The sequence below is a fragment of the Corylus avellana genome, chromosome ca7 (genome assembly GCF_901000735.1).
Source record: "Corylus avellana chromosome ca7, CavTom2PMs-1.0".
In the NCBI taxonomy this organism is placed as follows: domain Eukaryota; kingdom Viridiplantae; phylum Streptophyta; class Magnoliopsida; order Fagales; family Betulaceae; genus Corylus; species Corylus avellana.
The window spans coordinates 21086046-21104808 of NC_081547.1; the positions used below are offsets into that span (position 1 = coordinate 21086046).

Consider the following 18763-nt stretch of genomic DNA (forward strand, 5'->3'; position numbering starts at 1 on the left):
AGTCTAGTTCGTCATACTCATCATCATTGTCCTTGCAATTCTGGTAATTGTCTTCTAAAAAAGACTTAGAATTGCTTGATTTTGTTGTATTTTCTTCCTCCCCCTTCTTCCCGCTGCCTTCATTCTCCAGATAAAAATCCAAAACTTCCTTGCAGAAAACATATTCATAGATTTTGACAATCGAGTCAAATCTTACTTTCTTTTTGGCCTTAAAGCTCAACACTTTCTCAGGCTCATCCCTTCACACAAACCCCATCAAAAACTTTGTCAAAAATAAGAAATAAATAAAAAAGAAAAGAAAGAAATAGCTTTTGTAATCAAATATAAAAAATTGGGAAGCAGTAAAATTCAAACAAGTATAGTATATTTGATAACTAACCGGACTTGTGAAACCGAGATGTTGAAAGGATTTTTGGAGGCACTCATCATGAAAGAGATAGTAGATTGCACAAGCTTAAAACTTGCAGTCTCTTCAACAAATTTCAGAAATCAATTTTAGTTTCAGTTCTCCGGCATCTAAAACATAAAAGACAATTTTAATATGAGGCTCTATGGAACAAATAAACCAAGACACAGAAAACTAATTTCTCCAATCCCACATCCTATAGAATTATGATAGGTTCCTCATTCTCCCATGATATATAGTTTTTCATACTTCTTCTGGAAATGTTATCTCATAGAAGTACAACAATAACGATAATAATAACAATAACAATAACAATAACAATAACAATAACATCCCATCTGAAAATTCCTCGCTGATTTCAACCATCACGTGAAACCACACAACCCATCACACACACTAGATCAAGCACAATCATCAATGTGGAGTCCTATCATAATCAATTTGGTTTGAATTTTCCAAGTGGTTCAATACAATTTATGTGTAGATACATAAAGAGAAACCATAATCAATGGAAAGGAATATGCTAGGAAACGCCTCACCTGTTTGGTCTGGCTGATCTTGGTTTGGACTAAAAAAAATCAATGATTTGGCAAAATCGAAACCCATTCTTGCTGAGAGTTGTACAGAATTGATGAACACGAAAAAATTGACGATTCTTCTGCAAAATCGGAAACCATTCTTGCAGAGAGTTATACATAATCGACAAACACGGAGAAATCGACGGACATGGGAATCAAATCATCAATTTGAATGGAAAAAGTGATGGCCATTGTGAACGATAGGTTGTTGATGTTTGGGATGATGGAATGGAACTATGGGCAGGAAATGGAACAATGGGTTGTTGCTGTAGGCAGGAGATGGGGGGTTATCGAACAATAGAGGGATTTTGTTTCTTAATAGTGAATGATGGGTTGTTTTATGGTGTTTTCTTTTATATTCTATGTATTGCTTTTTGCTGATGTGTTACATGTCTAATGGATGCTATAAAAATGGTGTTTTATAGCTTAACCTGATAGTAGGAGCTCTCTATTGGCAATTACCCCAATATAGCTAACTTGTAGCTAATTGGGAAACCGCTCCTCTAAGCCAGTTCAGAGTTAATGCATAGGAAGGTGAGATAAATCTGAGAAATCTAATAGCCATAAAAGAAGCATACATTATCCTCAAAATATAGACACAGAGCAACTAATAAAAATAATAACTTGATCAAACCTGATAGCATGAAGATCTCTAGTCTTACATAAATTTGTAATGGCAACCTTTCCACTCTTCTCTTTCTAGAAATAGGTTTCTTACAAGATGTAATAACCACATAAGTCTAACGACTTAGTAAGTAAACCTCACAGTTGGGTACGACATGGGCCAGTTTTTATTGAGCGGAAATATACGTGCAATTTGACAAAGGTTTGAAAAAGGTATTGTCTTTGTTAATACACCATAAAAATATCATTTTGTTGAAAGAAATGGGTGTACTTCTAGTGGCAATCGCCTAAGAGTTTTAATGTAGGAAACTAATGCTTTTATAATGTTGTAACTATCATATATGGTATACCCCAGATATTACACTTTCTTAGTAGAGTGGATGCTATTTCGAGAGACCTGTAATACAATGCCGGTGTCCTGACCATTGTACGTTACCATCCATAACACTAACAGCCCGACTGAGTCCGACCTCGGGTGACCCAGGCTACTAATGATGTACGTCTTATAGTGACCCGCCAATTAAGGCTGCGCCAGCCACTAAATAACCATTGGATTCAAGGCTCTTATATCACTTCCATACACACATTTGACCATAAACTCAAGTCTATATATTAAGCTCATGGCTATTATACGGCACGTATCAGTGTACCATGTCATACGATGGATCTTATTAACCAGTTATTAAGACAGTTACCAAGTTATATGAAAATATAGGCATGCTCATATCAATCAGCTGACATATTGCATATTTTTAAGGAAAGCAGTCGTAAATGTTTACTTACCTTATATGTTCACTCAAGTCCTCTAACATCACAAATTCCTGCTATACGAAATACGACACATAGTTATATGCAACACTAGAGAACTCCTTGAGAGACACAATAAGTTCCTATCTAACGAAAAAGGGTCATCGAAACCTTAAGCTTACACATTTGGGTCTATGGGCGTGTGTCATGCTCTCTGGGCGAACTTTCGGCCAGAGAGTACAAACTCTCTGCCAGAAGCTCAAATGAGGTCCTATGCTTCTAGGGTGTGGTTCATCTCATTCTAGGCTCCTAATAGACATATGCAAAGTATAAAACATGCTAGTGTTCAAACTTTAAAGGAATCGAAGGCGGGTTAAAAACACTTTAAAACATTCTTGGCCTTTTGTTAGAGAATGGGTACAAGAATTTGTCGAATCATTTTTAAAGCTTGTAATACTAAGAAAGTAGTAAGAACAACATGGAGATAAAGGAAATGGACAAGAAAATACCTTGATGATGGCAAAAATTCACCAAGGCTTCCACTTTCTCTTCAAAATCACTCCCCACTCTAGGGTTAAGGTTTCTTAGTGTAAGGAGGGGTTGAAGGTCATTGGGAGGGGTTTATATAGGGGCTTGGGACATGCTCTCCTCTGAAAAGGTGGAGAATGGGTTAAAATTACCTTTTAGAATTGTCAGCGAACGTTCGGATACTATAGGGCGAACGTTTGCGTACTATTACACAATGGATAAAAGGGTTCAAGCGTACATTTGGGTATTACCTAATGGCTCAAAGACTGGTCAACGAACGCTCATGGTGGTCCCCCAAGCAAACGCTCACACTTAGGTTAAGATCAAATGTTCGTGTGGTCCCCTTAGCGAACGTTTGGTCATAGAGTGAAGTTCTTGGGTTTTGTTTAAAAGCCTCAAGGGGTTGGGCTACTCATAACAGGATTAGGTCTTTGGGCTTTAAAACTAGGGGTAATTACATTTTTCCCCTATCAACTATAATGCATTGTCACTTTGCCCCCATGAACTGACAACTCTACTGCCCGACCCTATCAAACTACTATTTTCTGCTAAAAACTCCCCTTCTGTCAGTCAACCATGTTAAAAAACTTGAAATGACTCAAATACCCTAACTTTATATACAAAAATTATATATATATATATGAGTACCAGTTTCAAAAAATATAAATATATTAAAATTAAAAAACAATTATAATTTAATTTATATAAAAGAAAGGTGAATATAAAAAAAATAAAAAGCGGTTAAAAAAGACTTAAATTAAAAATATATATATAAATGAAAAATAAGTCTATGTAGTTGTCCTAAATTAAAAATCAATTTGTGTGATATAAAAATAATAATAATAATAATTCAGGGATTATCGGGGATATGTCAAAATAACAATTTAGTTTCTGTAATCAAATTATGTTAAAATACTTGACGGATTTCAATAGTGTATCATGTCATCACTAATAGAACAATGATATATGTTATTCTTAATTAAAAATAAATAAATAAATTAAAAATATAAAAATATAAAAGTTATTTAAAAAAAAAAAGTGGCTGCCAACCAGCAACCACCCCATTGGGGGATGGGGTGGCTCGCGTGCCACCCCTGAGGTGGGGTGGCAGTTAGGCCACCCCTAGGCCATGGGGGTGGCGTGCGGCCAACCCCCAACCAAATTTGGGGGTGGCCCGCGAGCCACCCTTGGCCACCTCTAGGGGTGGCTCGTTGGCCACCCCTTGCCCCCCTTGGAGTGGCTGCCGGTCCTCCTATTTTTTTTTTTTTTACTTTTTTTTTTAAAAAAATAATTTATATTTTTTATTTGGGGGTGTTTCTATCTTTTAAGGAGATTTAATATCTAAAAGAGAATATTTCGTCCAATTTAACATGATTGACTGACAGAAAGGGGGTTTTGGAAAGAAAATGATAGTCTGATAGGATCGGGCAGTAAGGTTGGTATTTCATGGGGGGAAATTGACAATGCATTATAGTTGATGTTGAAAAAATGTAATTACTCCTTAAAACTATGTTTTATGAAAACGTTGTCGCTTTGTAGTAAATTATTAGCCTTCTAAAACTTGGTGTTTTATTGAGGTATTGGACTTTTCCATTGTGAAAACCACACTGGTGTTTTGCAGATTAGTAGGTTTGCTCGGTTGTAAATTTGACCATTTCGCTGAGATGAAGATGCCGAACGAATGTCTCACTTTGTTAGGTTTGCACAGATCAATTGTAATTGCGATTTGGTAGTAACATTCATTTAGAAGCTCTGGGTCTATATTGATGATAAATAATGGTAATTGCAAATTTTTTAAATTTATCTCAAATCATTACTTTCTACTTTCCACTATAGTATATTATAATAGATGGTGTTTGTGCAGTAAATCCAGCTAATTAACATTTAAGTAGTGTGGAGATACTACGAGTAACACTCTACTCTAAGTATTTTAATTATTTAATTTTTGGGACGTCACATGACCATTCCAAGGAGGAAGATGACTTGGTCTCCTTTAGGTTGGATTGGGTTGTATTCTTGCCTTTCGTAAACTTGTATTTTTGTTTGTCTGTTTTGAATGGAGCACCACTAGCACCAAATAGAGCAAAAGGCCTTAAAATGGGTTGATGTGAACTTGTTAGATGTCTAGCTCCTGCATGTTGGCCATGTAAGCTCCCCAGCTGAGCCTTTCTGGGTTATCTATCATAGATTTTGGTCCAATGCCACTTTTTTGTAGAATGGGGTCCAACTTGAGCTACATCTCCTTGTGGGCCATAGGCCTAGTAAAATATGATATCAGCCATAAGCCCAATGAAATATTTACGAGTCATTAGCTCGATAAGATAAGATATGATATGGACTATATGCAAGATGAATTGCGATATGATTCATTGGCTTGATAAGATATGATATGGATCATTGATTCGATAAAATGTAATATGGTCCATCAGCCCGATATAATATGATATAGGCCATCGACCCGATAAAATGTGAGAATTGTTGATAGAGATCTTATCAGCTCTTTTCATTGAAACTTTGGCCCAATTTGAGTTGGCCTCTTCCATTGAATAAGATCTTGCCATGTGGAATGAGAGCAAAAATTAAACCTTCAACAAAGATAAAAGAGAATTCTTTTCCTAACGTGTGATCGATATAGCTTGAGTCATTATGATTGTAAGTCTTGATGTAATATGTGCATGCATAATGAATGTATACATCTACTATAAAACATTATATATGGACTTGAGATTGGATTGTTTAAGATTCTAGATAAGATTATAAGATATTACCCATTTGATGATATAATAATGGTTGGTGAAGTTATTTTTTCTAAGTTTATAAAGAAAAACTAATTTTCTTAATTAACTCGAATTATAAAATATAAACAATAATTAACTAACTAATGATTAGCATGAATTTATGAAAAATCATAAAAAATGACAACATTTACTTTTATATAATGAATTAATATGTTAATTAAGTAACCCATGAACAAGTTAGAGTTCATCCAAAAAATAAATTAATCAAATTTGAACAAATTATCTAGCTCCGTGGCGTGCTCAAGTTCAACTTGTGTTCCAAACAAAATTAAAGTATCCAAGATTGAAAATTTAATATTTTGCTTAATTGGGTTGTCGTTGAGCCCCAGAAGAAATATTCATAGGGAATAAGTTGATCTATCTGAGTTATTTCCTAGGACAAAATCGATTTAAACTCCACCATAGCCTATTGAGAGCGTGTTTGAGATTTTGTTTATGAAATAGAGCTTTTAAGTTAAAAAACATTTTTTTGGCAATGTTTACGATCTTTTTTGAGATTATTAATTTACAATCTAATAATTGTAAAAAGAATTTAAAGAACGCAATTATTCTCTATTCATTATATTCATATTATCTTTAAACAGAAAAACAAAAATGGGATCCTTGAATTCATTAATTATATTTTATTTCTAAAAAAATTTTAGTTTTTAACTTTTTCTTTTTTTTGTCCTTCATCTTTATAGTCAAACTTAACCTTTTACCCTAAAATCAAAGCAATTTCTTCATTAATTGATTTTATTCTCTCTAGAGTTTCTCCTATTCTCATATTCTAGCAAGAGATTCTATGCACACTCATATTCTAAAGGTATATTCTCTATAATGGGACCTACTATGTGATTATATGAGTTGCAATCATTGTTAGATCATAGCTTTATGAAAATATGTGTATTATCACCGCCTCCTTTTTTGTTAATGTGGGCATACTTTTAATTATTACCCACTTCTATTTCTTACATCTTCTTTGGACGTATATTTAATTTCTCGTTTTTGCCCTTTTTATAGAAAAGGAAGGGACAACTGATATATATAGAAAGAGACTAGGGTGAGCAATGACCATATATAGTTCTTCAATATTCCCCGCATATATATATATTAAAAAGGATAAGGACTAATATGAGAAAATCCCAACCATAAAATTTGAAAACAACTATTGAGATTTAAGGAAGTGTGCAAGATATAATATCTTAAAAATTGTAGAATTTTTTTAAAATGGTGAGAGGGAAAAAAAGAAGAAGAAGTTATTATAAAATAAACATTTATATAACATTCTAAACAATCCTATCATAGAGAAATTTAAACTTGCATTATATAGCAAGTTATTATTATTTTTTTTTGACACGTTCACATTAGAGGGGATGAAAGATTGGAGCTAGTGACTTTCGCTTTATGAAGCATGCTTACCAGCCGATTGAGTTACTCTTTGAAGACATATAGCAAGTTACCTAAGTTGATAGGGACGTCAATGGGGAGGAGGATCATCTCCATTCAAATCTATTATACTTTTTTTATTTAGTGCATTTTAATGATGATAGTACTTTTTTTAATGTACTATCATCATTAGAATGTTTAGATAATATTATTTTTTAAAATACACTAAATAAAAAAATAGAAGGAATTTAAAATAGAAAGGATCTTTTCCTGAACCACAGTCAGTAATTAACCGTTAACTTACCATAACTGCGGTGAAGACAGACCGTCAAGTTCGGACCTCAACTCCATGTTCCAATCCACTTAAGAAATGCGTTATCCGAAACGCTTCACGTACGTGCGACAGGTGGCCCTCCTTTACCACGTGAGCGACCGTCATCCATGGAGTGCCACTACCCCCGCTCTCCTACGTAAGCGCGTGTAACTCAAAATCTAAAATTTTCCCACTTTTTATTTTTATTTTTTTTAATTAAAAAAAAATGGACGGTAAAAAATTTAAAAATAATAATTTTTTTATTTAAAAAATTAATGGTTGACCAAACGCGCTGCGAATGAGAGTGGAGTGATTTCCCAGAGTCAAGAGTGGACATTGGGCATCGTGGACAATGAGGTGCAGTTGGGATTCATCAAAATCCTTTTTAGTTCCCACGCTACGATTTGGACACGTTGCAATAACTTCGCATTTGAAACGAAAGTTGGTAATTCCGAGGCCAAAGTCAGCTTTAATGGACCAATACCCACCTTTTGATTGGACGCGTTTAAATCTCTCCCCATCATTGAAAAATCTAGCAAAAGTCTTGGTACCTCGCGGGTAAGGTTATCAGTTCTGTCGTTGTACTACGTGACGGTTTGAGAAAGAGAGAGAGAGAGAGAGACAGAGAGAGGAGCTATCTAACACACTCCCAACGGTTTTTGTGACCCTCTTCTTACCACACACACACAAAGAGAGAGGAGGTTTGGTTTGTTTTGGTTTGGTTCGTGAGAGTGTTTGTCTTGCAGGTGAAAATGGAGAAGGAAGCACAAAGTGGAGCCCAGGAGGAAGTTCTTTCAGTGGAGCTTCCAGCTCCTTCTGCTTGGAAGAAATTGGTCTGTCTCTCTTTCTCTCTCTCTCTCTCTCTTTCTCTCGAGATATAGAAATACTTGTACTTTGTTGTTTCACTTTTGAGCTTTTTTCTTGAAATTTTATGTTTAGTATCTGGGATTTGCTAATTTTAAGTTGGTGTCCTTTTTATGTGGTGGAATTCTGCTTTTTTGGTAAAATTTTGCCTTTTTTTGTTTTTGCCTATTTTTTTTTTCTAGGTAAGCTAGGGTTTTTGGATGAATTTTGTGTCGTGGGAGTGATTTGTGTTTAGGGTTTTCTTGCAAAATTGTTAATTTTTGTTCTCTTTTTCTTTTTTAAGGATTTAAATGTTGCTCCTTTCTCAGGCCGACGAATAATTTATTTGGTTTATAATAGTGCAAAAAGCAATTTTGGACTGAAAATTTGGGTTTAGAGAAGAAAATGTTGGAAGGAATTCATTTGAAATTTCTAGTCCCTTGAAGAAAATGTCAGAGCAGAAGCTTTAGTCTTTGTTTGCTTAATTTCTGCTTCTATCATTTAGAAATTGCATTAGCTATGTTGGTGCCGGGCTTTATTTTGTGAGTCTCACCTTTTGGCTTAAGCGATTTTTTCATAGGCCTAATGTTGGTATGCTTTGACTTGTAAACATTGTGTAATATCCTCTGCTTTTGTGGTTGTTGATACTTGTGTTTCTATGTACTAATCAGTTTCGAGAGGAAAAAAAAAGGGGTGATTTCTTAGCCTTAGTGAGGAAAACTGAAATTGAATTGACTAGTAATTTTTTGGAAGCTCAGGCTATGATATACTTCTTAAAATGCAGCAAATATAGTACAAACATGAAAAGTTTGCTTTTTAATTTTTTTCTGATCTGAAACATTGTTTGCTATCTTTAATTTAAAATAGGAAGGTTGAATGTAACTTCATACATGTACTAAAGTTGTGGCTAGAGGTGGCCCTGAGCCTAGGATTTTGTTCAATTTGCGTTTCTCCTTTTGTTTTACCTTTTTTCAGGTTTTGGGAAATAGGTTGGAGTCAACCTATGTGTGTATTCTAGTTACAATTTTTATTAATTAGGTAGTTTGACTGCATGCAAACTGTCTAAAATGTTCAATTATTTGCTCCAATTGATTCTTAAAAATATCCAAGAAAATAAATATTCACTGTTCCTTCATTAGTTCTAGTAATGTCTCTAGGACATTTGTCAAATGGGCAGCTAAATCATTTGAGTGGAATTTCAAAAGGGCTATCATTTCCCTTTTTTATACACACATAATTTTCTCTTTATTGATGAAGATATTTCTTTTGTTTTTGAATTTTTAATGCCTAAATGTTCAATTCTCACTGACCCTTTGAGGGGCACTGAAGTGACAATACAAGAGAACAGAGGATTAAGAGGAGGAGACCTGTCTAACTTGCCTGTTTTCTATGATTCCCCTCTCTCCATTGCCAATAGGATCCAGATGCACGGACCATCATTAGTGATCTAAGTTGTAGTCTTTTTGGACTTTAGGTTGCTCTAATTTGAAACTGATGCCGACCTAGCTATGGTCCATATGATCCTAATTGCTGTTTAGGCATTTGGGGCCAAGACCAATGGGCGATGCTCCTATTGATATACTTCAAGCTCAATTTGGGTCTGTAAACTGGTGGTAGAATGGTATTACTGAGATGTACTACGTTATATGAAAGGAGATCTAGTGAGAAGAAATTGTAGTATGCCGCTCAGTAGGATTTGCTGTAATCAAATTCTGGTCATCGCTATATTTTTCTCAAATATTTAACTTGGCTTCTTATTAGTCAACAGGTATTAAACTCATTCAAGTACCATAATCTGGAGTCATAAATATATACCTAGATTTGGTCTCATGCTTTGTGATGTCTTAGTTTGAAACCAAAGATTGAGAACTTATATTTTTCCTCAAAGCCAAAATAGGCTTTGGTCTGCATGCCTTAATGCTATGTGACATGGATGTCAATTTACATGTTTTCCAGCGCTGCTGGTTCTTATATTTCTTCTGCTGGAATCTTGACAACCTTTTGCTTGAGATCTTTTTTGAATTACTTATGCCAAATAGGTTTTGGTTTCCATGTGCAACTTTAGTATCTACAGTGATGGAGAGAAGCCTGTTGAATATGTTAGTTAGAATTTTTTGTTTTATTTTTTTTATTTTTTTATTTATTAAATGCAAGCACAAGAAACTCAATGAAAATATTCTTTTGGCGGAGCATTAAGTGTGTCTGGTAACTTTGATGTTTTATGGGTTTTTTATAAATTTTTTCTTAATTATTTTCAAATGTTTTTAGTATTTTTCTAGCATGTTAACTTTGTAGTGACAACTTATAGTAGTTTGCATTTATAGAACGTTGACATTGTTCCCTAGTTGCTACTGTTGTTCCCAGTGGTGGTGCATGATGATGTTTGATGACAGCAATGCCCTTTACAGAGGTTGATGTTGTTCCTAGTAGCTAGTTTGTATCTCAATTTCACTTGTTTCTCAAGCATGTTGGCTTTAGAATGAGGACGACCCCATAATTATATTAAGTTGGATGATGCAATGAGACATGTTGCCTCTAGTTTTTGGTACGGTTTGGCCCTTAATAGATTTGACTGGAAAAACAGGTTTTTTTACAGGGGTGTGGGGTTGGATGATGTTCATTTTTTTTTCTTTTCAATTTGCTCTGCCTTAGAAATGTTTCACTCCTGCTTGGTTTGTCGAGCCATTGAACCGGATGCATATGCTCCATTAATTTGTGAGAAGCTAAAGGGAAATTTTGTACACAAGTTCTGTATGAAATGACTTTTCTGTCATTTATGCCTTTACACTGCATTATAACTGATCATCAGGATTTAATTGATAATTTAATTTATCTTCATAGTACAGACACTCCACTAGTTGGTTTCAGAACTCCCTTTGGAATTCTATATGAACAACTTCTATATGAACAAAGTTGTCCCACATACAGTAGAATATTTAGAATGCAGAGATGGTGGCCTCGGTGAAAGAATAAGTTAGTGTTTTATCTACAATTTGTGTAACTAAATCTTTACCAGGTTTCAGATGGTCAAGCTAAGGTTTGTAGCTGATCAAGAGAGAAAGTACTAAGGCATAAGTGTAGCTTTTATGGGTGATAGAAATGTCTATTCAGGAGAAATCCTTTTATCTGACTATAAAAGTTAATTATATTGAAGTGGGAAGTCTTATTTTATTTTATTTTTTTAATATTATTATTTTTTATGATGGGAAACCTCTCCCAGGAAGGGCCATTTCGTGTACCCACTCCTATCGGGTAAACTTTAACTTATGCAAAGCGTTCCCTCCACACGGATCGGATAAGACTATGACTTCACCATCTGGTGTGGCCCCAAGAGAGAAGAGAGACAAGAGTCTTTCACTCTTGTCAAACTTTTATTTCAGTAGATGGAGAACCTCTAAAGTTAATATTGGCAAGTATTCCATAAAAAAGTTAGGTCTAACAAACCAAGTTAATTCGGTTCAATGGTTGGTGCTTTCTTTGTGAGTTAGAAAAGTTTCATAACTTGGACATTTTCCTCTTGAAATGATGGTAGTCTTACCATGTGATTTTGTTTTTTTAAGGCAGGAGAATGTTGGATGATCTTGAAGAAGGTAAATATTTTCTAGGTTTATTTAGTTCAATCTTCAAGAAGTTAGGGTCTGGCAATAACATAGGGCCTTGGTTGTTTTGCTTGCAAAGTGGGTACTTGTAGGATCTAGGGAAAACGATAATCCACGCACTCAATGTAGCTAATCTATCTTCCCAATGTAGGACTATCTTTTTGGGGGGTTATAATCTTCCCCATTCAAATCCCGGACTTCCTCGTCAATGTTTATGTCATACAGTGCCTCAGCGCTACATGGTTGTTTTGCTTGCAAAGTGGGTACTTGTAGGATCTAGGGAAAACGATAATCCACCCACTCAATGTAGCTAATCTATCTTCCCAATGTAGGACTATTTTTTGGGGGGGTTATAACCTTCCCCATTCAAATCCCGGACTTCCTCGTCAATGTTTATGTCATGTAGTGCCTCAGCGCTACATGGTCTTACTAGGTTCTTCTGATACTATTTGTAGCGATCCAGGAAAAACTCTAGCTACATCTACACTATTGCTCCAAAAGGACTACTCCGGTTACAATTAGAGCTCCCTAGAATCATTAGTACTCAACACCCATGAGCACCTTTATGATCCACCCTCTCAATGTTGGCAATTCATCTTTCCAATGTGGGACTAACTTAATGGAGTGTCACAATACTTACACTTACTCTTTAATTAAAAGTCTCATGTCAAACATTTTCATCTTTTGCAAATTATGCTTTTCGATTTTGATTTGTTAAAATTGGTTAATAATCCATAAAGCTAAACATGTCTAAAAGAATAAGCAGTTTATTTGCGCATGTATTGTTGTAAGATCCAATCAATTCATGACTATTCTGGTTAAGAGTCATGCCGTCTTCAGTTGATTACGATGTTCGAGTTAAGTAGTCGGTACAGATGGGGTTTCTTTGCTCACTAGAAGCATCCGATGTCTTAATTATGATGTCTTTATTGTTCTTTTTATTATTCATGTTTGAATCTTACTACATTATGCCGTTGCATTATCTGATTTCATCCAGAATGATATCTTAAGGAATTGGGATGTTAGATTAGAGACAGCCAAATTCATATTATGGTTGATAAATTATTGACTGATGGCATCTCTAGGCAATTTCACTAATGACTGAAAGAAAAATAGAGAAAAGAACAATGTTGATAGTACAATAGAGGTGTACATGGATAGCTGTGAAGACATTGAATTACTCTACAGATAGATTTGTGTTGCAATTTACTTTTTGTTTCAATCAAAACTAAGACATGCTTCTTGAATCCTATTGTACAATATATTTAAGGTTGGAGGTATGAGGAGAAAGTTCAATCTGTTATGTTTATAGCTCATAATTCTTCTCGTATAACACTTGACATATATGTCTCTGCTTTCTGTTTCTCTGCAGTTCTTCCCCAAGAAAGGAGGAACACCTAGAAAGAATGAGGTCATGTTCATTGCTCCCACTGGGGAGGAGATTAATAACAAAAGACAATTGGAGCTGTACCTAAAAGCACACCCTGGTAATCCTGCAATATCAGAATTTGATTGGGGTACTGGCGAGACCCCTAGGAGATCTGCAAGAATCAGTGAGAAGGTCAAGGTGACTCCACCATCAGAGAGTGAGCCTCCGAAGAAACGTGGCCGAAAATCACTGGGGGCAAAGGACAACAAGGAAGTGGAAGCTGCTCCTGAAGAAACTGAAGGTACCAAGGAAATTCAAATGCAAGATGCTGAGGCCACTGGGAAAGAAGATGCGGAAGCTGGGAAGGAGAAAGATGTTTCCAAGGAAACTCTGGTCGAGAATGGAGACAAAACGCAAAAAGATGCTGACCAGAAGAGTGCAGATGCTGGTAAAGATGAGAAAGAAGTGACTGATGCTGAGGAATGCAAGAATTCTAATGCTTCTGCAGAAGCTCCGGATGCTGGTAAAACCCAAGCTGAGGAAAATGTTAAGCAGCAGGATGTTGCAGCAGCAGCAGTAGATGAAAAGGTTGCTGAAGTAGCTGCGGCTACCGAGACAACTAAAAGTGAAAAGCTTGCTGGAGAAGCAAATGGGGAAGCAAAGCAAGATAATCCCAATGGAATTGCAGGTGCATCCAAGGGAGAGATCAAAGAGAAACAAGTTTTATCAGAGAAGGATGGAAAATCTAACGTTGAGGCTGATGAGAAAGTAAAGAAAAATGATGGGGAGGTGACAGAAAATGGTAAGGTTAACCAAGCGGGGCCAGCGGATGCCCCCCAGCAACCGTCACCCGCCCCTGTAAGCTGCTGAATGTACCTTACTAGCTTCCTCTGCGGTTAGTGATCCTTTTGTAACACCCCTTCCACCTTTTTTTTTTCTTTTTTTCTGTCTTCGGAACATTGGGATCACTCGGATGACTGTAATGTTAGTGTTGTTGATGCTAGAGTTGATTATTGTATGTAGTGGAATGGAGCTGTATGATGGTAGAATAGGCTTTAGACTCTGCAGCTTTTGTTACGATCTAGAGGAACTTGGATTATATGTTGCATTATAGACTGTAAGACATGTTCCTTGACTTTCATGGTTAGTGGCTTAAATTTTATAATCTTGGGGCTGTGTGAATCTTGTGGTAAGAAGGCCCCATTACTAGTGGCAGAGCCAGAAAATTATTTTTGCGGGGGCGAAACTAAAATATGATAAGCATAATTTAAAACAAAAAATGAAGGATAATCTATATACAAAAATGAACATTAGAAACAAAAAATTATGTGCAGAGAAAGAAATGTCTGCACAATTGCATAGATGGTTCGAAGGTATGTAAAGAATACTTCTAAGAGTTTATGACAATCTAAATCAGAATTTTGGGTTACCGATGGATATCATCCCTATTTATGCTTGTTTGTGTTTATATATATAAATATATATGTGTATCTTTATTCTATGTCGGTGTGTCAGCATACTTGGTGCTTTTTGGTCTAAATTTCAAATGTTTCTAGGTTTGTAGATTGAGATTTGTGTAAAGCCAATGGAAGGAAAGACATGAAGGGAAAACAATAACTAGAAAATTATCTTATAATACAAACAATAGAAAAGCCTATATATCATGAAAAAAAGAAAAAAAAAATAGACCAGCAAGGCTGCAATTTTGCAACTTTCAGTTATTGATTGTATTTAAGACTTTGATACCGGTCTATGTCTATTAGAGAAAACTAAGAAAATCTTTCTTTTTTTTTTTTTTTTTTTTTTTTTTTTAAAAAAAAAACAAAAACACACTATAGGAAGGCTGATAGTACTGTTTTTTAAATCTAAAAGAACCTTGATACAACTTCATCCTTACCCCGTTCAAAAAAACATAAAAAATAAATAAACTTACACAAAAAGAATGAAAAAGAGGAAAGCGTGCTTGAGCCCCTCACAAAAATTAAAAGTAAAAGAAAAAGTGTAGGGGCATAGACCAATTTGCTCAAAATTTTCATTAGAAATTAAATTTTCTGTACCCAAAATAAAATAATAATAATAATAAAAAATTCTAAACAGCTTGTAGGGGCCACAACCCCAACAGGCTTACATGTGGCTCTGCCATTGCCCATTACTCGGGTTTGGGGAGAGATTCACTTTGCATTATAGTCTGATCAAGATGAAACACAAATGACAAACACGCTTGTTATATATCGGCCAACTTGACCTTTTTTTTTTCTTTTTTTAGAAGTAGTAGACATAAAAAGTCACTTAAAATAAGTTATATCAGCCAATGTAAAATGAGTGTGACAAATGGGTGTGAAAAGTAACATTATTTTTTTATGCTCTCAACTTTATTGGTAATTATAAGAAGTGTAGGTTGTATATACATCATACTCAAAAGGTTTAGTTCACATGTGTTACATGATTTTTAGGCGTCTCATCGTATCATGAGAATAAGGCTTTTGTAAAGTGTTGGTGTTGGTGTTGGAATTGTAAACTTATTTAGAAATTTTCCATAGATTCAATTGAAATAGTTTGTTGAATTCACGATTTTACCTGAAATATGGTTCATTTTTTTCAAAAAGCTTTTGTAAAACATTCAAAAACACTTGAAAGTTATCATACATCCCTAAAAGTTAAAGAATTTTGTTTATAAAGATTGCCTCTTCTTATCATATGAAAAAGCTATGAGGAATTTTCTCTTTTTCTCTTTTCCCGGCCAACAAAGGAAGTTATTAGAATGTCCAAAACATGTTTTTTCCAACATGTGTGCAATCCTACATACTTTTTGGAGTTTGGACAGCGGACAGCAGTTGCCCACAGCACAAGCAGCTTATGCTGGTGGTTACCCTCTTCCTGCCACCACCATCTCCACAAGTTTCAAACCCCTTTTTAACCACGAAAGGTATATTATTTACTGTTCCTCCAAAACCTTATGGAGATGAGATAGGAAGAGAGTCAGAGAGAAGATACACACCCAGAAGGAAACAAGAAAAGAAGGTGAAAAAGGTTTGCTTTGATAGGGAGATCAAAAAGTGAGAGTAAAGGAAGAATCTATTCTAAGCCCATCAAAGATTTTTTTCATCGTCTTTGGACCAAGGCTAAGAATCTTCTTCTCTCATTATTATTCCTACCTTTTGGAATCTGGGTTCTATTGCATGCCTAAAGGAAAAGCATTGCATCATCCACAGTATAATTTATGGTGTCTTTCTCCTTGAGGTTAACGTTTTTGAATTACAAAATGCAACCCCATGCTCTCATTCTTTCTACAAATGGAATGCTCTTTCATTGTTAATATCTCCTTCACCAAACTCATGGATTCCCCTTCTTCATCTCTCTGGTTTCTTCTTCTCTTCTTTATAATTTCTCTCAACGGTATGTATCTTTCTCCTTTATCTTTCAACTTTCTCTTCAATTGCTCTGTTCCTGGTCAATGTTTTTATAACATAGCTCTGTCAATGATGACTTTTTCAACCCCTATACGGCTAGATGATTTAGCTTTATACACTTGTTCATATCTATAGCAAACTAAGACACTTTTGTATTCTCAAGAGAAGTTCTTTTTAAGGTTTATAGATATGTAACACGCATAGAAGGATTATATGTATCGATGTGTTTATTTATTTACGTAGCTTCGAACCCCATGTAAAAAATCATGATTCCACCGACGTTTGTAATGTTATTATTAATAAGAAATGTATTGTTAACAATTGCTCTGTTCCTGTTCATATATAATGTTCATCTATTATCATGGTGAAACATTGGCTAATGGCACTATATATGGACACTTGTATTCAGCAGTTTTGACTGCAGAAGCATTCACAGGGACATATGGAGTAAACTATGGCAGAGTAGCAGACAATCTACCTCCCCCAGAAAGTGTGGTGACACTTCTGAAAGCTGCAAAGATAAAAAACATAAGAATCTATGACACTAATCCTGAAGTCCTCAAAGCCTTCAGCAAATCTGGTATTGAGATAGTGGTTTGCGTTCCCAATGAAATTCTGAAAGATCTCAGTTTAGGGGAGGATCGTGCCATGAATTGGATAAAAGATAATGTGCAGCCATACCTCCCTGGAACTTCCATTCGTGGAATTTCAATTGGGAATGAGGTGTTGGGGACTCTTGGTGTGGATTTCTGGGAGGTTTTGCTGCCTGCAGCAAAGAATGTGTACAGTGCCCTTGATAGGCTGGATTTGACACGTGTTGTGCAGGTCCAAAGCCCTCACTCAGAGGCTGTGTTTGCCAATTCATTCCCTCCATCTTCTTGTAATTTCAGGGATGATGTTCTTCCATTCATGAAGCCACTTCTGCAGTTCTTTTCGGAGATTGGTTCTCCATTTTTCATAAATGCATATCCATTCCTGGCATACAAGAGTGATCCTGAGCACATTAACCTGAGATATGCCCTGTTCCAATCAAATCCTGGGATTTATGATACAAAGACTAAATTGCACTACGACAACATGTTTGATGCACAGGTTGATGCGGCTTACGCTGCTCTGGAAAAGGCTGGTTTTAGCAAGATGGAGGTGATAGTTTCTGAAACTGGCTGGGCTTCTAAGGGAGATGACAATGAGGCTGGTGCCAACTTGAAGAATGCAAGGACTTATAATTATAATCTGAAAAAAAAGCTGGCCAAAAAGAAGGGGACTCCCTTTAGGCCAAAGATTCCCGTGAAGGCTTATGTTTTTGCATTATTCAATGAGAATTTGAAGTTTGGGCCAACCTCCGAGAGGAACTTCGGATTGTTTAAAGCTGATGGAAGCATTTCATATGATATTGGATTCACTGGCCTTGTGCCTTCTTCAGCATTCTCATCTCTTCTCTCTTTCAAGGTATGGATTTCCTTATAACAATTCTTTCATATATATATATATATATATATATATGCTTCTACACATGCCTGCAAAATTTGCTTTTGTTTCACTAGTGCGTTTGCATAAGCTAATAATCTACTTCTCTAGAGCCTATCTAGGATTGCGTTGAGAAATTTATAGTCATTTTGTTTATAGAAAAAGCCTTATTTTCAAGCTTTTTTCGTTTTTTTAACAAATAGACATATTTTTGTCTGACACAACTTTTTATGTCATAAAAGTACAGTTTAAGCTTCTTAAAGCAATTCTAAACAAGTTGTTTCCTCATTGTTTCTTTGTTTTGGTCAAGTTTCTGTGATTTCATTTTATAATATTTTGGCTTTGCAGGAGATTGGATCATCATACTTATTGGTGTTAACAAGCTGTGCCGCAGCTCTGCTACTGAATTTGTAAAATCATTATTAGTCAAAAAGGATGGAAGGTGTATTCCTTTTGATGCTGAAGCAGCTGAGGGAAGTTGATGTTGTTGAATTCATTCAAATTGTTGTAACAATGTTGTTTGTATATGTAGCCAAATTCATTCTTTTCTTGTATTGACACTAATTCCTGAAATAGTTGATTATTGAAAATTGCTGGTGCCATTTTTCATATTCGAGCAAAGCACAATTGAAGCCTTTAAATAGGACTATACACAGAAACCTAGGCCGAAAACATAAAATGATTAAAATAATTAAAATAGCCTTCAAAACAAG

At 35.4% G+C, this 18763-nt stretch overlaps 2 protein-coding genes across 3 annotated transcripts; both read left to right on the forward strand.

Moving 5' to 3' along the window:
• Positions 1-7983: 7983 nt before the first annotated feature.
• On the forward strand, positions 7984-14314 carry LOC132187214 (methyl-CpG-binding domain-containing protein 10). Its single transcript, XM_059601451.1, has 2 exons — positions 7984-8195; positions 13177-14314. The coding sequence occupies exons 1-2, from the start codon at positions 8115-8117 to the stop codon at positions 14041-14043; spliced, it is 948 nt and encodes a 315-aa protein (XP_059457434.1). The 5' UTR covers positions 7984-8114; the 3' UTR covers positions 14044-14314.
• Positions 14315-16460: 2146 nt separating this feature from the next.
• On the forward strand, positions 16461-18607 carry LOC132187213 (glucan endo-1,3-beta-glucosidase 14). 2 transcript variants are annotated; one of them, XM_059601448.1, is made up of 3 exons: positions 16461-16569; positions 16993-18032; positions 18399-18607. In XM_059601448.1, exons 1-3 carry the CDS (start codon positions 16467-16469, stop codon positions 18462-18464), a joined length of 1209 nt encoding a protein of 402 aa, XP_059457431.1. In that variant the 5' UTR covers positions 16461-16466; the 3' UTR covers positions 18465-18607. The 2 variants fall into 2 exon arrangements, with proteins under 2 accessions (XP_059457431.1, XP_059457432.1); XM_059601449.1 differs by having other exon boundaries at positions 16996-18032.
• The last annotated feature ends 156 nt before the right edge of the window (positions 18608-18763 follow it).

Excerpts from the sequence above, each read along its gene's own strand:
- LOC132187214 (XM_059601451.1), top strand. The coding sequence starts at position 8,115 with ATGGAGAAGGAAGCACAAAGTGGAGCCCAGGAGGAAGTTCTTTCAGTG. Across the intron at positions 8,196-13,176 it reads CTTCTGCTTGGAAGAAATTG|TTCTTCCCCAAGAAAGGAGG; the intron begins GTCTGTCTCTCT and ends GTTTCTCTGCAG.
- LOC132187213 (XM_059601448.1), top strand. The coding sequence starts at position 16,467 with ATGGAATGCTCTTTCATTGTTAATATCTCCTTCACCAAACTCATGGAT. Across the intron at positions 16,570-16,992 it reads CTTTATAATTTCTCTCAACG|CAGTTTTGACTGCAGAAGCA; the intron begins GTATGTATCTTT and ends ACTTGTATTCAG. Across the intron at positions 18,033-18,398 it reads CATCTCTTCTCTCTTTCAAG|GAGATTGGATCATCATACTT; the intron begins GTATGGATTTCC and ends TTGGCTTTGCAG.